Source organism: Microtus ochrogaster, linkage group LG2 (genome assembly GCF_000317375.1).
Source record: "Microtus ochrogaster isolate Prairie Vole_2 linkage group LG2, MicOch1.0, whole genome shotgun sequence".
Lineage (NCBI taxonomy): Eukaryota > Metazoa > Chordata > Mammalia > Rodentia > Cricetidae > Microtus > Microtus ochrogaster.
In genome coordinates this window covers 29,913,762-29,931,152 of record NC_022028.1, presented here as the reverse complement: position 1 = coordinate 29,931,152, position 17,391 = coordinate 29,913,762, and the positions used below count along the sequence as shown (strand labels likewise).

The following is a 17,391-nucleotide window of genomic DNA, read 5'->3' as shown; positions in this document are numbered from 1 at the left end:
AAAGAAATTGACAAATATTGTGTATGCCTGCACATACCTACTACACACACACACACACACACACATATATACACACACACAAACATACACACACACATACACACACACACACGTTAGTGGTGGCTCTCCCCTGAATTTGGAATGTATACAGACTTATGTATGAATGGTAGGAGTGGGTATCTCCTGAACTAGAATGTATACAGACGTATGTATACATGTTAACAGTGGGTAGCTCCTGAAGCTGCGATTTATATAGACTTATGATGCATGTTAGAAGTGGCTATCTCCTGAAACTAGAGTATATATATACATATTAGGGGTGGGTATCTCCTAAAGTTAGAATGAGCAGCTTCTCAATGAGAGTTTAATGAAACTTCCTTCTCCACCCCAAGACCCTAAGAAAAGCACTGTCTCCTCTAAGAAGGCAATGAACAGAAAGGTACAAGATTCTGAAGCAGGATTACAATCAGAAGGGATTTAGCTTTGGGCTCAATTAACAACCCCACTTGTTTCTTAGCTCTTTGGTAGCAATATCACTCCTCCTAACACTTAAATTGTTTGTGAGGCAGAAGTTCAAGATGGCCCCTCGTCACAACACTGCTGACTTAGGGTTGGATCTACACCTTCTACCCTAGCATCTCTATGCAGATATGCCCACCTTTCCCCAGCTATTAACGGTGGAAATACATTTCAATTGCAACTTGTTCTTTCTCATCTGAGAGCTCCAAAATTAAGCATCCTCTAGTTTCTAATTAAAAAATCATTTACAAAGTAACACTTGTGCAAGAACTCCTCACAAGTCATTGAACATAAAACTTACAGCTCACTCCAGACTCTGCTCCAGGTCCCTGTACCAAATCACATGAATCAGCTTGTTGGAATGGGCTGTTTCACACTTTGTCTTAATATGATGCCATCTATCATCTATCAAGTCTGCCAAGGAAGGAAGGATAGTCTCTTTTTGTTTTACGAGCTTTAATTAGCTATCAACTTCACAACTCTTGTAAATAAGAATCTATCTTCCTGTTTTCAACTGAAAAATAAACATATTCATCAGAAGAAAAATTAAAACACTACAAATGGCTCTTTCTTCCAAGGTCTGTCAAGGCCTGGCCCCAGAGGACCTCCTGGATGGCCAGGCTTGAAAGGAAGTAAAGGGGAGAGAGGACCCCCTGGAAAAGGCACTGTGGGCCCTCCTGGACCCCTGGGCTGCCCGGGTTCACCAGGTCCACCAGGCCCACCAGGACCTCCAGGACTTCCAGGTAAAGATATAAAATGGAGTATTTAGGAGTCCATTGCCCAATGACAGGTGCCACAGAACTTCCTGAGGACAACCACATCAAAGCCATCTAAACTCAGGCATGCTCACGTACCTGTGTACAACCTAGAAAATGTAAATAAAATAACAGTACATCTTTGTAAGCACACATCTTTTGTGGAGAAACTTCTAAAAGTGCAGCTTTCACCAGAAGGATGGAAGAAATGCATGTAAAATTATATGTATATCCAAAAAGCAAATAAACTTAACGTGTGTGTGTGTGTGTGTGTGTGTGTGTGTGTGTTTGTGTGTGTATTTAGTGGTAGTGTTACTATTGTTTTGTGTTGTGTCAGTGTAGATCATTGAACCCAGGGCCTCACGCATCATGTGTCAGACCAGCACTCTAACCACCGATATACACAGACAAAAAAATGATCTCTGACGGTGTCTTTTCTTAGGTAACATTGTTTTTCAACCGGGACCACCTGGTGATCATGGAGTGCCAGGCAATATAGGACCTCCAGGAGACCCAGGAATTGGCGGGCCGAAAGGTTTGTTCAAACCTAGTGTTATGCTGTTTAAAAAACAAACAAAAAAATCCACTTCCATCACGGCTTCACCAATTTTTTCCCCTCTCCAAGCAGCAGTGATCTCTCAAGTAGTCAGAGAATTACCTCTTTTCCAGCCAGTTACCTAGAAGTATCCATTTATCTATAACTCAGTAATTCAGTTAGCATGCTAAGTCTGAAGTGAGTCTGTCCTAGGTGCACAGGGAGAAATCGAAACAGTAGATGCTTTGTGTGTAGATTCTTCAACTTTCATCTCTCAAAGACTCATAACTCACAAGAGAACATACACAGAAATGTAAATTAATACCGGGGTTAGTTTCACAACATTAAAAAATGTTTCAGTAAATACGGTGGGAGGGGAAAACCTGTCCTTTCCGGCCAGTCTGTGTGACTTGTAATCCTATGCATGCGCTGTCCCATTGCAGGAGAACCAGGCCTTCCGTGCACAGAGGTCCATTGCATCCCAGGGCCCCCTGGTCTCCCTGGATTTCCAGGACTAGATGGTGTCAAAGGTATCCCAGGTACGGACACTTTGTGTGAAAATTTGCAGCTTTGTGGGGACAGAAAAGTAAACAGACTGGGACCTTGGAAAGGGTCTTAGGTTGCCTGAGTGGCATAATGAACTTAAAGGAAGAGTTCTGAAGTCAATGTGTTACCACGAAGTCAGTCAAAATCTCTGACATCTTTTTTCCAATTCCATTTGGGTAACTGAGTGCTTAATGAAGCCTCCTCACCCCCCACCCCGGGAATTGTAAAGGGAGTCCTGCTGGAAGCAAGGGACCCCCTTTGCAAACACAGAGTCCTTCTCGGTCAGTCCCACTTTTGAGAGAGTTGATGACATCCGCAGTATTTGCTTGTCCTGTAAGGCGTGAGAGCAGTAAAAATTAGCAGCCATGCCCACAGCTGTAGGGATGGTGGTGCTGAGAAAGCCTCAAGGGCGGGCACACTTGAGAAGCCTGCTAGGTACTCGGCTCCAGCCGATTATACTCCAGCATTCTAAGTCCTTTTTCATAACAAAGATTTTTATTTAAAAGCTTGAATTATTTTATTTAGCATTAGGTTAATTTCTAACTCAAAAACTTGCTGGATCAATTTTTTAAGGGGAAAACATCATTGGCTATGCTATCTTTTCATGTCTGGGACAGACAGGAGACTCACACATTTGGAGGGCTGTATATCTGAGCATACCTGCTTAGCATTCATGACAGTGGCTAAAGGCTGAAAACATAGCTTACATGGTGAAAAACAGCAGTTAGCTAAAAAGAAAAAAAAATAGCCTAGCCAGATAATAGTCAAAATGTTTTGACGTGAATCTCGACATCTATACTTATTGACAGGTTGACAGGTATCTTGTATGATTCTAAAGTAGTATATACATGAGTCTCATGAATTTATGGATGTGAAGATTTACAATATATTCTAAAATTGAGCAAATGCTAACTTTGTCATGGTAGATTCACAGTTTTTATTTTCTTCTGTATAATTTTCTTTCAATGAGCATATATTATTTTTACTGTAAGAAAAGTAAATATATAATATATATGCCCTTAAAATTGCAAGGTTGAGAGGGCTGGGAAGCTGGGATCTAAGTGTTCCGGTTGACCACTTTGCCTACATGGACGGGATAGGAATTCTTTTTTGGTCTTCAGCAGGAAATGTTTTGTCTTCTCCATACACGGCACCGCTCTGCTCAAAAGATTGTAATCAATTGCCTTTCAGGTGGACGAGGTGCACCTGGCATGAAAGGAAACCCAGGGTCCCCCGGAAGCCCAGGTCTCCCAGGATTTTCAGTAAGATCTCATAGTTATAAACTTCAGTTTCAGCTCGGAAAGCTGACTTCTCTAGAAATATGACTGCATCCCACATGGGTCCGCAGGGAATGGCAAAGTGTAGGTTTTGAACTCAGGAAACAGAAGGTGCGGTCACAGGTGCTTGTTGAGTAAATGAGTGAATTGGTGAATTTATTCATGCACACGTCATTTTTAGTGGTGGTAGAGATCACTGCCTGGGGCTGAGGGTGGAAACCGGGATTGGCGATAGATGGATTCGAGGGTATCTGTGGGTGCAATGAAGATGATTTAATATGCTGATTATGGTTAAAATCATTAAATTTTACTAATATATAATCATATATACATATCTACATATTTAGGTATATATATATATATATATATACTTGTAAAGAATCAATTTTATGGTATGTAGCTTATACCTCAATATATCTTTATATGCCTTCATATCTCAGTATAGTTGTTACAATTACGGATCATCTGTCATTTTACTATTATATATAACCCTGTTATTAATTCTATTTATTACATAATGAGCCAGAAAGTTATATTTGATAACTAAGAGATGCATGTTAGAATTTATCAACTCGAACATAGTCTGAATTCTGATGATGCTATGGCAGATGGAATTTCTACCACTATGTCAATGAAAGAATTATTGCTTTAATCACAATGACTTATAATGTCCAGGTGGCTTCTTTTTCATTTTGGGAAGTTAAAAAGCAAAACAAAATAAATAAAATGTTTGGCATGGTATTTGTGGCACAAAAAAAGTTCACGTTAACAGCTAAATTTGGTGACTTATACCTGCAATCCTAACACTGGATACTGAGACAGGATTGCTGGGACTTCCATGTCAGCTTGTCCACAGTTTGAGACTCTGTCTTTAAAACCACTCCTCCCCGCCTCCACCAAAAGGAATGTATGCTGAAAGATATCCATGTTCTAGTATTTTCCTCTAAAGCAGAAGAGACACTCAGAGACCAAGGCAGGCACATGGGCAGTCTCTGATACAGGCACTGGGCTGTCTACCCTTCAGAGAGCAGCGTCATGGGTCTTTGTGTACAATGACTAATCAACCTCTAACATATGTATTTAATAGTATGTGTATATTAGGTGTTTTATAAACATACAACTACATATGTCTGTCAACATATAAATATTAAATACGTTTTAGGGGGAAAACCATGTTTATTAAAATTGAAAAGTTCTTCTTGAGAATGTTTTTACAACTGACCAAGGACAGTTCTATCAGAACAGAAGGCCGACTCCCTTTTGTGTCACCATAGGGATTCCCAGGGGACCAAGGGCACCCAGGACTGAAAGGAAGCAAAGGTGAAACACCTCTACCCTGGGGGCAAATGGGTGACCCAGGTGAACCTGGACTCAGAGGCCTGCCAGGGAGAAAGGGCTTCGATGGAATTCCTGGAAGTCCAGGAGCAAAGGGATTGCCAGGACCTAGAGGTGAACCGGTTCGTATTTAGATTTTTTTTTTTTTTACATTTTCCACTCTGTAGTAAAATGCTCAGAATCCAGGAGATAATGTGATCACCAAAATTATGTAGTTCTTCACTCTAGCCACAAAATAAGACGTCTTCAAAATAGCAGTAATAACCCAAGCAGATATTCATAGTATTTGGACAAAATGAGCTCCTTTCAATGGCTTAGCCCAACTGAAACTCTATGCTGATAACAACACTGGTTCACACCCTGTATCTCAATATGTGGGTCGAATGCATCTGTAGAAAAACTCCAAAAAATGGGGATAAGATATGGCTCAGTTGGCAGAACCCTTCCACACACAGAGGAAGTGCTGGATTTAATCCTCAACGTGGAATAAATGGGACAGGAGTGCCCATATCTGTAATCCAAGCTGGAGGAAGTCATAGCAGAAGTTCAAGGTCATTCTTAGTTACATAGAAAGTTCTAGGCCAACATGGGCCATGTGAGATCCAGTCTCCAAAAATAAGGAGAGGAGCCGGACTGGAAAGGAAGAAGAGAAAAGGAAAAAAGAGAAAGTTACTAGTAAAGCAAATTTTTAGCAAACATTTTTGGGATTGTTCTTATTCTTCTACGAAAATGCATACAAGATACAATATTCGGGGATATATTAGTCAAATGAAGAGATAAAATATCTAAAACATTTCAGTTCGTGCAAAGGTTATTGTTTTCCAAGGATAGAATGTCTCACACATTCAACTGGGAAGGTCATGGGGTGACACACCACGGGTGTCCCACAATGTACCTATGTGAAGTTTGCCCAAGTGAATCTACAAAATGCTAGCTTTTTCACTTTCCAAAGGGTTAATCAGATTTATTCAATACAGAGGATCTCAAGTGGGACAGTGGGGGAAACTTGGTAAGCAAGTTTGAAGATACACTCACATACATGTGCACCTCCGTGGTCCCCTGTTTGCGCTTGAACTACCCTGCGGTAAGGAAATACTGAATTGAGACACTGCCGAACATGTTCCCGTTGTCACAGGCCCTGAGTGGAAGGAAAGGAGACCAGGGACCTCCAGGGGCTCCTGGATCATCTGGACCTCCGGGACCCCCAGGACCAGCTGGACCACCGGGCTATGGACCTCGAGGAGAAACAGGTCCAAAGGGAACGCAAGGAGTTCCTGGAGCTCCGGGACCACCTGGAGAAGCCGGTTGGTTAGTTTTTTCCAGTCTTGCTTTCCTGCGAAGTGGGGGATGGTTCTCACAGCCTACAAGGCTCTTTCAGAACTAATGAACATATACATAAATCTGTTCCTGGCAAGTCTGTCTCCTCGGAGACTGCGAAAGACCTGACAGAGAAAATCCATTTCCCCTGTAACAGAAAGTTCATCTGAAACTTCCTGTAATCATCGCTTACTATGACTGATATCAACACACTTTCCAAGGGTTGGGTAGAATTCAACTACGAGACAGGAGGGGCAAAAAGCAAAATATAAATAACTATCTAAGTAAATTAAATTAGAACAAATTGATCTGAAGAAGTGTCTTCCCTTGTATCTGTGACTCCAGGTTACAAACCAAACATCAAAATAGCTAAGATATGTGAAAATCATCGATAATAATTTTAAAGCCCATGTGACTTTGGCGTCCCACAGGTATTGGATAGGTCCCTACTGTGGAGAGTTTTCAATAAGTCATGCCTGTGTGGTATTTATCACTTCAGTGAGCACTTAAACAGTGATTGATTGGAAACCCATGCTGTCCAAATCATCTTTGTCAAGATTCGGGTACCACTCCATAGTGTTCATATGTCATCAAGTGAATGTATATTTTTATCCACATGTGTGTAAAGCTTATTTAATGACATTTTGTCATTAAACTTGGAGACTGTTGTTCTCATCCAGGGATTTAGCATACTACATGGAAGCTCAAACCTAGCCCATCAGTGAATTTCGTGTGGTCCAAAGTTAAGAAGGGTTCCTATAGGTTTTTTTTAGCAATTGAAGAAGATTTTAATAACATTCTAGTACAAATTAAAATTTATAGAATCCAAATTACAGTGGTTATACGAGACTATTGGGATTTAGCCACACTTCTGTGTTCTTGGCAGCTACTGAACAATGACCAATGATCTGTTACAATGTAGCTGTAATAGATCAGAACTACAAAACCCAAATTACTTACTACCTGGACCTTTATATAGTCTATTGACGCTTGCTTAATCCTTCATCCAACCCTCTTCTGTTCTTTCTAAATATGAATGTATCAAATTCTCCCATCATGTTTTTATAGTTTTGAATGAAGCCATTTTTTATTATTATTAACGTATGATGGTGAGAAGACTAATCACAAACATGGTTTAACACTGGCCACTATTTTCAGAGCATTCCCTTAAATATTTACCTGCAAGGTGATCATTATTTCCACAGTGACATAGAAGGAACTTCTCAAAGAGGTTAAGAAATAGGTCCACGCCCACGGAGCTTGCAAACAGCAGTGCCAAGCTTCAAATCCGGGCCCCACAAGCTGAGTCACACTTGTTGTTTTGTTCAGTAGACCTCATTAACTTTCCGTGAACACCAGCCATTCGATAAACTTGTACCCTGCCACTATTCTCCAACTTCACTCCTACTATCAATTCCTGGCCCAAGTAACCTTTCATTTCATAGGCCAGCCTGCTGGGCTATTTTATTTCTTTTTGTTAATAATTTATTTCTTTTTATTTGCATTGGTGTTTTAACTGCTTGCATGTCTATGTGAGGGTGTCAGATCTTGAAGTGACAGACAGTGTGACCTGCCATGAGGGTGCTGGATGAGCAGTCCTGATTTTAACAGCTGAACTATCTCTCCAGCGCCCCCTGCAGGGTTATTAAGTAAAGCAAGGCTCAATGAATATTTGCAGATCAACTAGAAAAGTTTCTGCAGACTGGTCACCCCTGAACTACTTTTGAAACCCACAGAAACAGGGCTTGGTTTTACTTTCCTTGGGATGTGTTTAAATTCCTTCTTAATAGTTCCCATGGTTGCAAAAACATACTTTAATACACAACCCAATATTACAATTATGTCTTTTTCTTAAGGCCTTAAAGGAGAACCGGGCATATCAACACCAGTTCCAGGTCCCCCAGGACCTCCAGGGCCCCCTGGGCAGGCCGGTCGCCGAGGTCTACCTGGTGAGTACCCCTCTTGCCAAACACGTGGTCCATGACATCAGATGGCGCTCCCACTTTCCTGAGAAAATACCACTCCCATTATAAGGAAAAGAAAATACATTCATTGCATCTGAAAGAGACTACAGGTGGGAACCATTCTGAAAAGCAAGCAGGCAGGGGGCTTTCTAATGTCCTTTGAGGTTATCCACAGGCTCCCTGGTGCTTCTGAAGCAACAGTTCCAAACGATAATGGATACAGTTGCTTACAGAGGTTATAGAGCAGAGTGATCCCCATGGCTTCTGCTGGGAGAGCAAGCAGCGCCTATCGCACGAATCAGTGTGTTTCCCTCAGCAACTATATTTGAAACTTGATTTACCTACAAAAGTATTTGAAATTTAATTTTGATTTATAGAGGAAGACATATCACTCAAGATATTTCAGATCTTCTTAAATTATTATCATTTGTTTTTTTGTTTATTGGTTTTTCAAGATATGGTTTCTCTGTGTAACAGCCCTGGCTGTCCTGGAACCCACTTTCTAGACCAGGCTGGCCTTGAACTCACAGGGATCCACCTTCTTCTGCCTCCCAAGGCTGGGATTAAAGACATGCGCCTCTACTGTCCTGGGAAGTTACATTTTTAAAATTCATAGCAGTTCCTGACCTCCAGCCCACTGGATAGGAAAGAAAGGCTGATGTTACCTTAAAACATATTTCACAATTTCCAGAAAGCACTTGGAGGACACAGAGAACACAGACATTTCTTTAGGAAAACAAATGAAGGAAATTCACTGATGTGTGCATGTATGTGTTTTTAAGGTTTGCCTGGACCTGTGGGAATATGTGAGCCTGGTCTACCTGGACCTGATGGTGAACCAGGGCTCCCAGGAATTGGACTTCCTGGGCCTCCAGGACCTAAAGGTAAATTAAAAACTGTGGAATATAAGGTCCGCTGTGGATGCTTTGCAGCTATAACCATGAATAAAATAGGAAACACATCATCTGTGGCGCAAACGATGCTGCCCAAGACTCTTCAGAAGTCTTAGGACGGTATCAGGTGAAAAGACAGAATTCACATTGGGCCAGGCACCATATTAATCATGTTTTTTCTTTCTGCACTTTAACATATTTATTTTGTGTGCCATGGGGATAGAGAGTACGTGTGGAAGTTAGAGGACAATTGCCAGCCTCCATTCTCTCTTTCCACCATGCGGATCCCAGGGATTGAACTCAGGGCAGTGGGCTTAGCAGTGGAAAACAACATCGTCACACAGACCCGCCCATCACGCTTTCTAAAAAAGCACAGAAAACTAGCAAAAAACCAAAAACCTTGCAAGGTAATTCTCTAAAATGGTAATAGCAATTCTTTCTAGTCACAAGAATTTTTTATTTAACTCTGCCCTTCTTGGGAATTCCTTGAATTCCACACAGTTTTAAATAAGAGATTAAATACTGATCTCACATTGGCCTGGGGCTATAAGGTATAGCAGTAGAGTGTGTGTTTAGCGTGGATAAGGCTCTGAATTCATTCCATAGCATCAAATAAAACCCTAGGCTTCCCTGTGAGCATGAAAACAATTAGAGTAAATATGCTGCTTTAAGGAAAGTTGCCAGGGCTGGAGAGATGTCTGAGCAGGTATAAGCAGATACTGCTCCTACATAGTCCTGGAGTTTGATACCCAGAACCTGGGTCAGACATCTCACACTTGCCTGTAGCTGTAACCAGGGGGACCCTGGTGCCTCTGGTCTCTGTAGGCATTGGCACTCACTGATATGCCCACATACATAGACCTAATTTTAAGATGATAAAATAAATCTCTTCGACAAGGAAAAAGAAAGATACTGTTTTCATCGAAATAGAGACATTCCAACAACTCCAGCTGCTTATACTGAATAATAATTTGAGCAGTGCCTTTGATAAGCACATCAGACAAAATCCAGGCTAGGATCCATTCATTAAAAAAAAAAAAAAACCCTCAGGCACTGGACTATTATGTAGAACTGTAGGCTTTATGATACCTTTGTGTTTGTTTCACAACTGCCTAAATTTTTTGCTAAAATACAATCGTTTTGATATTTCACCTCTTGTTAATACGTCATTGTTGATTGCACATCTATTCGACCCATGTAAGGTAACACTTAGCAAATGAAAATCCAACCCCCGAAGCAGGTTTGATTCTAATTTCATGGATTTCTTCCTTCATGAACTAATGGAGCCTGGCCCATATTTTGCCTAGTCATTCCTGGGTCTTCCATTAACAACCTGCATGCTAATTTTGCAACTCTGGATCCACTCTCTGGACAAATGCGGGAAACTTTGGAAAGCAGAGCTAGCCAAAGAGCTAGAGGACCAGAGAGCTGTACTGCGGTGTATCCACTGGGCCTGGCTCCATAACTCTGCACTGGAGTAGTTGAGGTTTAAGAATTTTCTTTTTCTTTTTTCTTATTGAAACAACTTTCATATCCAAGGCAATTTGACTTGCAACTCAGTCTTTTGTTTTGGTTTTTATTTTTGAATTGCTAATTTATCCGTTGGTTTTATCATCATCCAAACATTCATACAAGCATCTCTCTACCTGGATGCCTCATCAATGTATTTGATAAAGGAAATATTGCTCACAAACTTTCGATGAGGCTAATCTCCAATGTTTACTGCTTGTGTTTTGTGTTTTTTATAGGAGATCAAGGTTTCCCAGGAACAAAAGGATCACCTGGTTGTCCTGGGGAACCGGGAAAGCCAGGCCGTCCTGGAGAACCAGGCCACCCAGGAGCCAAGGTCTGCAGCAACTGAAACACTGAGTTCAGGGCGGGCCAATTACAATCAGTAGTTGAAATGCCCTTATCAGACAAGACACTTGGATTTAGAAATTCTCAGTATATTTATAAATAAAGATATTAATTTTTTAGGATATTTGTAGATATTAATTTTTAAGTCCCTGTGGAAACTCACATATCTATTCTCTTATTAATGACTTCATAAACATTCAGAGTACATAGGGACGCTCACATTTTCTTCAGTGGATATGGACCGTATATCCTGAAGCAGTATTTTGCGGCAAGGTCATTGTCTAAAGTTGAAAGGGAAATATTTGCTGAACTGTGGTCTCTTTGCAAACAAACTCGGAGCACCCCTAGCAAGCAGAACTGAGAAGCACTCCACTGGGGACACTAACCTAATGTCTCTGCTGCAGGGAGAACCAGCACTAGCCAAGCCCGGGGAACCCGGAAAGCCTGGCTTTCCAGGAGAAAGAGGCAATCCTGGGGAAAGTGGAGAAATCGGACTCCCTGGGTCTCCAGGCCTCCCTGGACCTCCAGGAAAGGATGGACCTGATGGGCCTCCAGGTACAAGGTCCAAGTGTGATGACCCTTCTCCTTAGTGAGCTCCACTAGGTGCTCTAGGGGGCTCTAAGCACTTCCATCTCTGTGAATAAATCAGTGAAAAAGCCTAGTTCTTTTTCCATTCAGGTTGGCTGTTCTATGTTCCTCCCCTCCTTACTTCTTCCTTTTTTCCTGAGTGTCCTCTATGCAAGCATATTGATGGTATCAGGTAGAGGTGTGGTTTGGGAAGGTGAAGTCACAGAAGGATGGGGCCTTGGGCTCTGACACCTGACCAAATGCCTGGAATCTCCATTGCAGGAGACCCAGGACAGCCTGGACCACCTGGAACAAAAGGAACCCCAGGGAGGTGCACGCAAGGACCCAAGGGTGTCCAAGGACTTCCGGGCCTAAATGGATTGAAAGGGCAACCAGGTACGAGGAAGGCCTCCCATTCAGAAACTAGGTAGGCAGATGGCTGGCTGGGTAGGTGGCCTCTGGCTCTGTCCTTTGGAAACTGTCCAGCAACAAGTCCTGACTGCTGTTCAGCAAGACATGTTCTTTTTTGAAATATGACCCAGGCTTTTATGGATATTCCAATTAGCAGTGGGTACTGGTTATACGAAGAGACTCAAACTTACCATAGTGAGTTGACTTGTTCCTTTTATGTAAAGAAATATAACCCCCACCAAGAGCTTAGATGATAAAGATAGACTGGCAGGTAGATGAGTCATTAATATATATTCATATGCATAGACTTTCAATCAGTGTTTTACTTTTAGAACGTCCTAAGGAAATAGCAGCTTTATTATGATGAAGGCAGAGAAAGCGTACACAAAGCTACCTGTCTAGCTGTAAACTAAAATATGTAGTTGATTACATCATAAGCAACATGAAATCAATATCTGTGAAAATAAACCCAAGGGAATAAGGCTGAATGACCTATTAACTGGGAAACATACTCTACCTACTTGGGCCCTTTCAACCAGATCTGGTGCTGGCTCCTAGGAAAAGGTCTTTAGAACTGTGTTGAGTGTCTGCAGACTAGCATTCTGCTTACCTGTTGCAGATAAATTCATGGCTAACACTTCATCATTAGAGTGGCACTGCTGTTTGCAGAACATATGGGAGTTCACTTCTTGGGAGCTGCTGTGTAGGCCTGCGGTGAAGGGCTGGTAAACGGCATAGAGGGAAGTCCTGGGATGCATCTGCAGCTCTCAGAAATAGACATGAGCACTCTTCCTTGATCACTGTATGACCCCTGAAGTGGATAACATTAGAGCAGTGAGGATTTGAGAGATTGTAGGAGAGACAATAAACAAACACACAGATCGGTGTGCTGTTTGCCCAACATCATATAGCTAAACAATCAACAATGAAATGCTTTTGGAGGTGCTAGGGGAAGCATTTGTTTAAATCACTCATTCATCTCTTCATCTGTAGGTAGAAGAGGTGATACAGGGCCAAAGGGAGACCCTGGCATCCCAGGCTTGGACAGGTCAGGAATGCCTGGAGAACCTGGCCCACCAGGAATGCCAGGTCATCCAGGTGAGATAGGACCACCTGGCCGGAAAGGACATCCAGGAGCTCCAGGATTCCCAGGGCTACCAGGTATTCTTTGTGTCATTTCTCCAAGGTCTTCCTCCACATTTTTCCCTCCAGGTGACTCTGCACACTGTATGCTTCTTCTTTCCGCTTAGTCTATTTTTTCTCCTAAATCATTTTAAGAGGGAAGGGTCAAGAGGCAGGACAGTAGAATAGAACCATTACATTTTATAATTACCCAGGATATGGTTATGTTTGCTGTGGAGTAATTTTGTATATTATAAGATACCAACTAGGATTTTATTGAGGTTTTTGCATTTATATTTGCAAGGAACACTGGTCAGTGTTCTCGTGATGGCTCAATACTGTTTGGACCAATGCTGGCCCCTGTAGAGAACAGGCTGGAGTGAGTTCTCCTGCACAGTTTCCTGGAAAACCTTATGAAGAACTGCTCCTCCTTGACCCCCATGACAGAGTTCACTAGCGATGTCATCTGAGGCTGGACTCTTTTTGTGTGGAAAGTCTTTAAATTATCAGCTCAGGGTCTGGAGAGATTGCTCAGCAGTTAAGACCACTTGATGTTTTCCCAAGTGATCCACACCAGGTGGCTCATGACCACCTGTAACTCCAGCTCCAGGGGATCTGCCATCCTCTTCTAGCCTCTCCAGTCACCTATACACATAATTATCAGTTTGCTGTAATTTATGATGACTAGAAACAGCTCTAGTTGATTTTCTATTGTTCCGTGAGTCCATTTTGGTTCCATGTTGCTCTAGAAACATGCCCATTGTATCTAAGTCATCTACAGTGTGGTCACAAGACTATTCACATTATATCTTCCTAATTCCTTTGAATTTGTGGTTGTTTAATTCTTCTTTCATTTGTAAAGAACATTCTGCTTCCTCGAGACATAAGGACATCACTGGTCTCCTCTCCAAAGAGGAGACCGTGATAATGGCTTAACTGACGCATTATGCTTTGGTTCCTATTATTGGGCTTCTCTTGTGTACCAACTCTATTCTAGTTCACATCTCCCATAGTAGGGGAGCAATAAGAACGACATTTAAAAACCAACTTTAGGATGAATAAGAACAAAGTATTATGAAATACATAAATGAAAACGTCAGAATAAAACTTTATCACTTAGTAAGCTACTTTTCAAAACAATGAAAAAAACTAATTTCACTAGGTACTATGAAGGAACAAAATGAGAGCTGTACTGGGAAGGAAGTAATACGGCAGATGCACCGGAAGCTCAGGAAACACTGTTGTCAATTCTGGTGTGATTTGCTACAATGACATACAGACCCAAGTTTTAAAAGACGTTGACCCATCTCTTACCCAAACTTGGATATTTTTTTATTTACAAAAATCACTCTCTCCCGTAAACATTTAATTGTTTTTAAATCATAAAAAAAATCACTCTCTCCCAACTTCTCTGTCTATAATATTTTGTTTTCTGGAATATTTTGGTTTTTTTCATAGTTTATACATCATGGAGCATTTTGTGTTAATTTGTCCCCACAGGCGAGAAAGGAGAGCTTGGGATGATGGGTTATCCTGGAACCACTGGTCCTCTGGGGTCTCCTGGGAAACCAGGTTCACAGGGGCAGAGAGGTGAGTGCTGGTGTCTTTCTCGGTGGCATGAGGTATTGACAGTGCTTATCTACTTGGTTGCAAAATAAATGACATTTGTTCTTTAAGAAAATAGTTGTGAGGGAAGAACATATTTGGGTTTTCTGTGTTCCCTTCTCCCATTGGCATGGAGCTGATTTTCACCCTTCACACTACACCAGCACCGTTATGCTTAAGGGCTGTGTGTTCGGAAACACTATCAAGTTCTTAGCACTGTTCACACTTCTGTTTTATCATGCGCTCTGCTAAATGTTGATTTCTAATGCAATGCTTATGAATGAAGGACCTGATGTGGTCACTTTTGTCTGTCAGGTAGCCTTGGAATCCCAGGAATAAAGGGGGAAAGAGGACGCCCGGGAGCCAAAGGTGAACGTGGAGAGAAGGGAAATCCTGCATCTCCCCAAATTCCACATTTAAAGGGGGACAAAGGAGAACCGGGACTCAAAGGTAAAGAACTTTCTATGTTAAGAGTCGGCTGATTTGGGGGCTACAGAACTATCTGAGCAAACCTCTTTAGCTGACAAGTGAGGACTGTGTTGAGTCACCTGCTCAGTCACACAGCCATGCGGAGGCTGAGCATGAACAATACTATGTCACTCACTGAATGCATTCACTTTTATTTTTGCATTCTGGTCTGCTGTTTTTAAATGGATACTAGCTGATTTTTTTAATCAGATACCTCAAAGCCCAGATTTTTAAGAAGTCTATGTAAATATGACATCTATTTCTATGAAACTTACACAGCAATGTTCAGAGCATCACATGTTGAAAGCAATCTAGGAGCCCTTTAACACAGGGAGGGACACAGAGAAAGCGGTATATGTGCACAGTGTAATTCTTTTCAGAAGCATGAAGAAAAACAAAGTGAGGACATTTGCAGGAAAATGGAGGTAACCAACAAGAACTACATTAAGTGCATTCAGATCCAGACAAATGCCGTATGTTTCTCTCATGTGCGGATCCATGCTATCATATAGTGCTCATGGAATGAGAAAGTATATGCAAAGCTGCCTAAGGAAACAGAGAGGGCTGATGGGAGCAGGGGATTAAAAAAGGAGGTGGACTAGGATCTGCAGGGGAATCTGCTCAAAGTAAATTTACATTCTTGCATGAAAATAGTTTTATGAAAGTCATTTTAGTAAGGTAAACAATATTGTTTTCTTCTTAAAAGAGTCAGTCAGGTGGCCAAATTATTTTTGAGAAAGGAAAACTAGGAAGTGGTTGTCATTTACTTAAGCAGAGTGGTGAAGGTGTAGATTGTCACAGCATTTTCAGCATATAGCTGAGGATCACAGATTCAAGAACAGCAAAAGGGAACATATTATCTAAGCCTCTCTAATATCTGCACAATCAACTTTTTAAAAATCTGTTTTTGAGACAGGACCCCATTATATAGTCCACGTGACCCTGAACTCATTGTGTGTCCAGGCTGGTCTCAAACTCAAGATTCTCCTAATGTAAACCTCTTGGGTACTAGTGTGCCAGGAGAAACCTCCTTTTTTTAAATGTGAATTTTAAACACAGAGACATTCACTCCAGATGTGGAGGAGACGTGGAAGATACAAATCAGTGGTGGTTGTATTACTTTGAGAAACCTGCATGGGAAATAGACATATCTACAAAAAAAACATGAACAATGTAAGGCATAAATGAGAAATATTATACTTTTTAGCCAAGGCCTATATATCATGTTCATGTACTACAGTAGGTTTGATAGATATTGACTCAATCTCATGGTAAGCCAAGGAGGTGGATCTGGTGGAGAAAGATCATATGTGGTTGAGAAATCAGGCGGCCATTGCTAATCTCATTTCACACATAGGACTTGAGAGGTCAAGTCCCTTATCCAGTGTGTTTATCCAGTGTTACTGTGAGAAGCAGCAGCTGGTTCCAGTGGTCATACCTGTCCTTCTTTGGGTGTGCTGCCATGTGTCTGGACCACAGACACTGGAGAGATGAGGGAAGCAGAAAACTCAGCAAATGCAATAGCCAGGGGAGCCTCCAAAAAAAAAAAAAAAAAAAAGAAGGTTCTATGAGTGTGATTCAGACAAGCAAGTAACTGTTGGCTCCAAGGCTTTCTGAGGCTTCCCCTGCTAGCTGAAGACCTTCTGGCAGCTGGTGGTCACTGGAAGAAGGACAATGTTCTAACTTGCTCTGACCAAAGGCAATATGGGGAGGAAATGGCTTACTTTGCTTACACTTCCAGGTCACAATCCAACATTAAGGGAAGTTAGGGCAGAAACTCAAGAAGAAACCAAGCAGAAGCCATGGAGGAATGATGGTTACTGGCTCCTCTCTGGCGTGCTCATTTATTTTTCTTATATAACGCAGAACAAAATATCTAGAGATGGTGTTTATTACCCATGAAAAGCTCTGCCCTCCCACCTCAACCACGATGTCTGACAGACATGGCCACAGACCAATCCCATCAAGGCAATTCTTCAGTTGAGCTTCTCCCTTCCCAAGTGACTCTAGGTTGTATCAAATTAGCAATATCAAGACAGGGGGCCAGTTGTTTTTTGTTTTGTTTTGTTTCAATGGCATGGTCCATGATAGCTTACCCATGTTCCAGGGGATGTAGCCAAGACCTATACATACATGGGGAGTACTAATTGGACCCAAGGGGTTATTTTAGAAGAAGGAAGAGGAGGAGGAGGAGGAAGAGGAGGAGGAGGAGGAGGAGGA

At 41.7% G+C, this 17,391-nt stretch overlaps 1 protein-coding gene across 1 annotated transcript in view; it reads left to right on the top strand.

Annotated features, from left to right (window-relative positions):
- Col4a3 (collagen type IV alpha 3 chain) overlaps nucleotides 1–17,391 on the top strand; it is a 124,807-nt gene that overhangs the window by 79,804 nt on the left and 27,612 nt on the right. Inside the window, exons 21-34 of the mRNA XM_005360037.2 lie at nucleotides 1,098–1,262; nucleotides 1,717–1,809; nucleotides 2,253–2,348; nucleotides 3,547–3,617; nucleotides 4,907–5,089; nucleotides 6,103–6,271; nucleotides 8,141–8,233; nucleotides 9,031–9,132; nucleotides 10,890–10,987; nucleotides 11,403–11,553; nucleotides 11,848–11,961; nucleotides 12,970–13,137; nucleotides 14,599–14,688; nucleotides 15,019–15,153. Coding sequence (XP_005360094.1) covers nucleotides 1,098–1,262; nucleotides 1,717–1,809; nucleotides 2,253–2,348; nucleotides 3,547–3,617; nucleotides 4,907–5,089; nucleotides 6,103–6,271; nucleotides 8,141–8,233; nucleotides 9,031–9,132; nucleotides 10,890–10,987; nucleotides 11,403–11,553; nucleotides 11,848–11,961; nucleotides 12,970–13,137; nucleotides 14,599–14,688; nucleotides 15,019–15,153 — 1,728 coding nt within the window. The remainder of the gene's footprint in view (nucleotides 1–1,097; nucleotides 1,263–1,716; nucleotides 1,810–2,252; nucleotides 2,349–3,546; nucleotides 3,618–4,906; nucleotides 5,090–6,102; nucleotides 6,272–8,140; nucleotides 8,234–9,030; nucleotides 9,133–10,889; nucleotides 10,988–11,402; nucleotides 11,554–11,847; nucleotides 11,962–12,969; nucleotides 13,138–14,598; nucleotides 14,689–15,018; nucleotides 15,154–17,391) is intronic.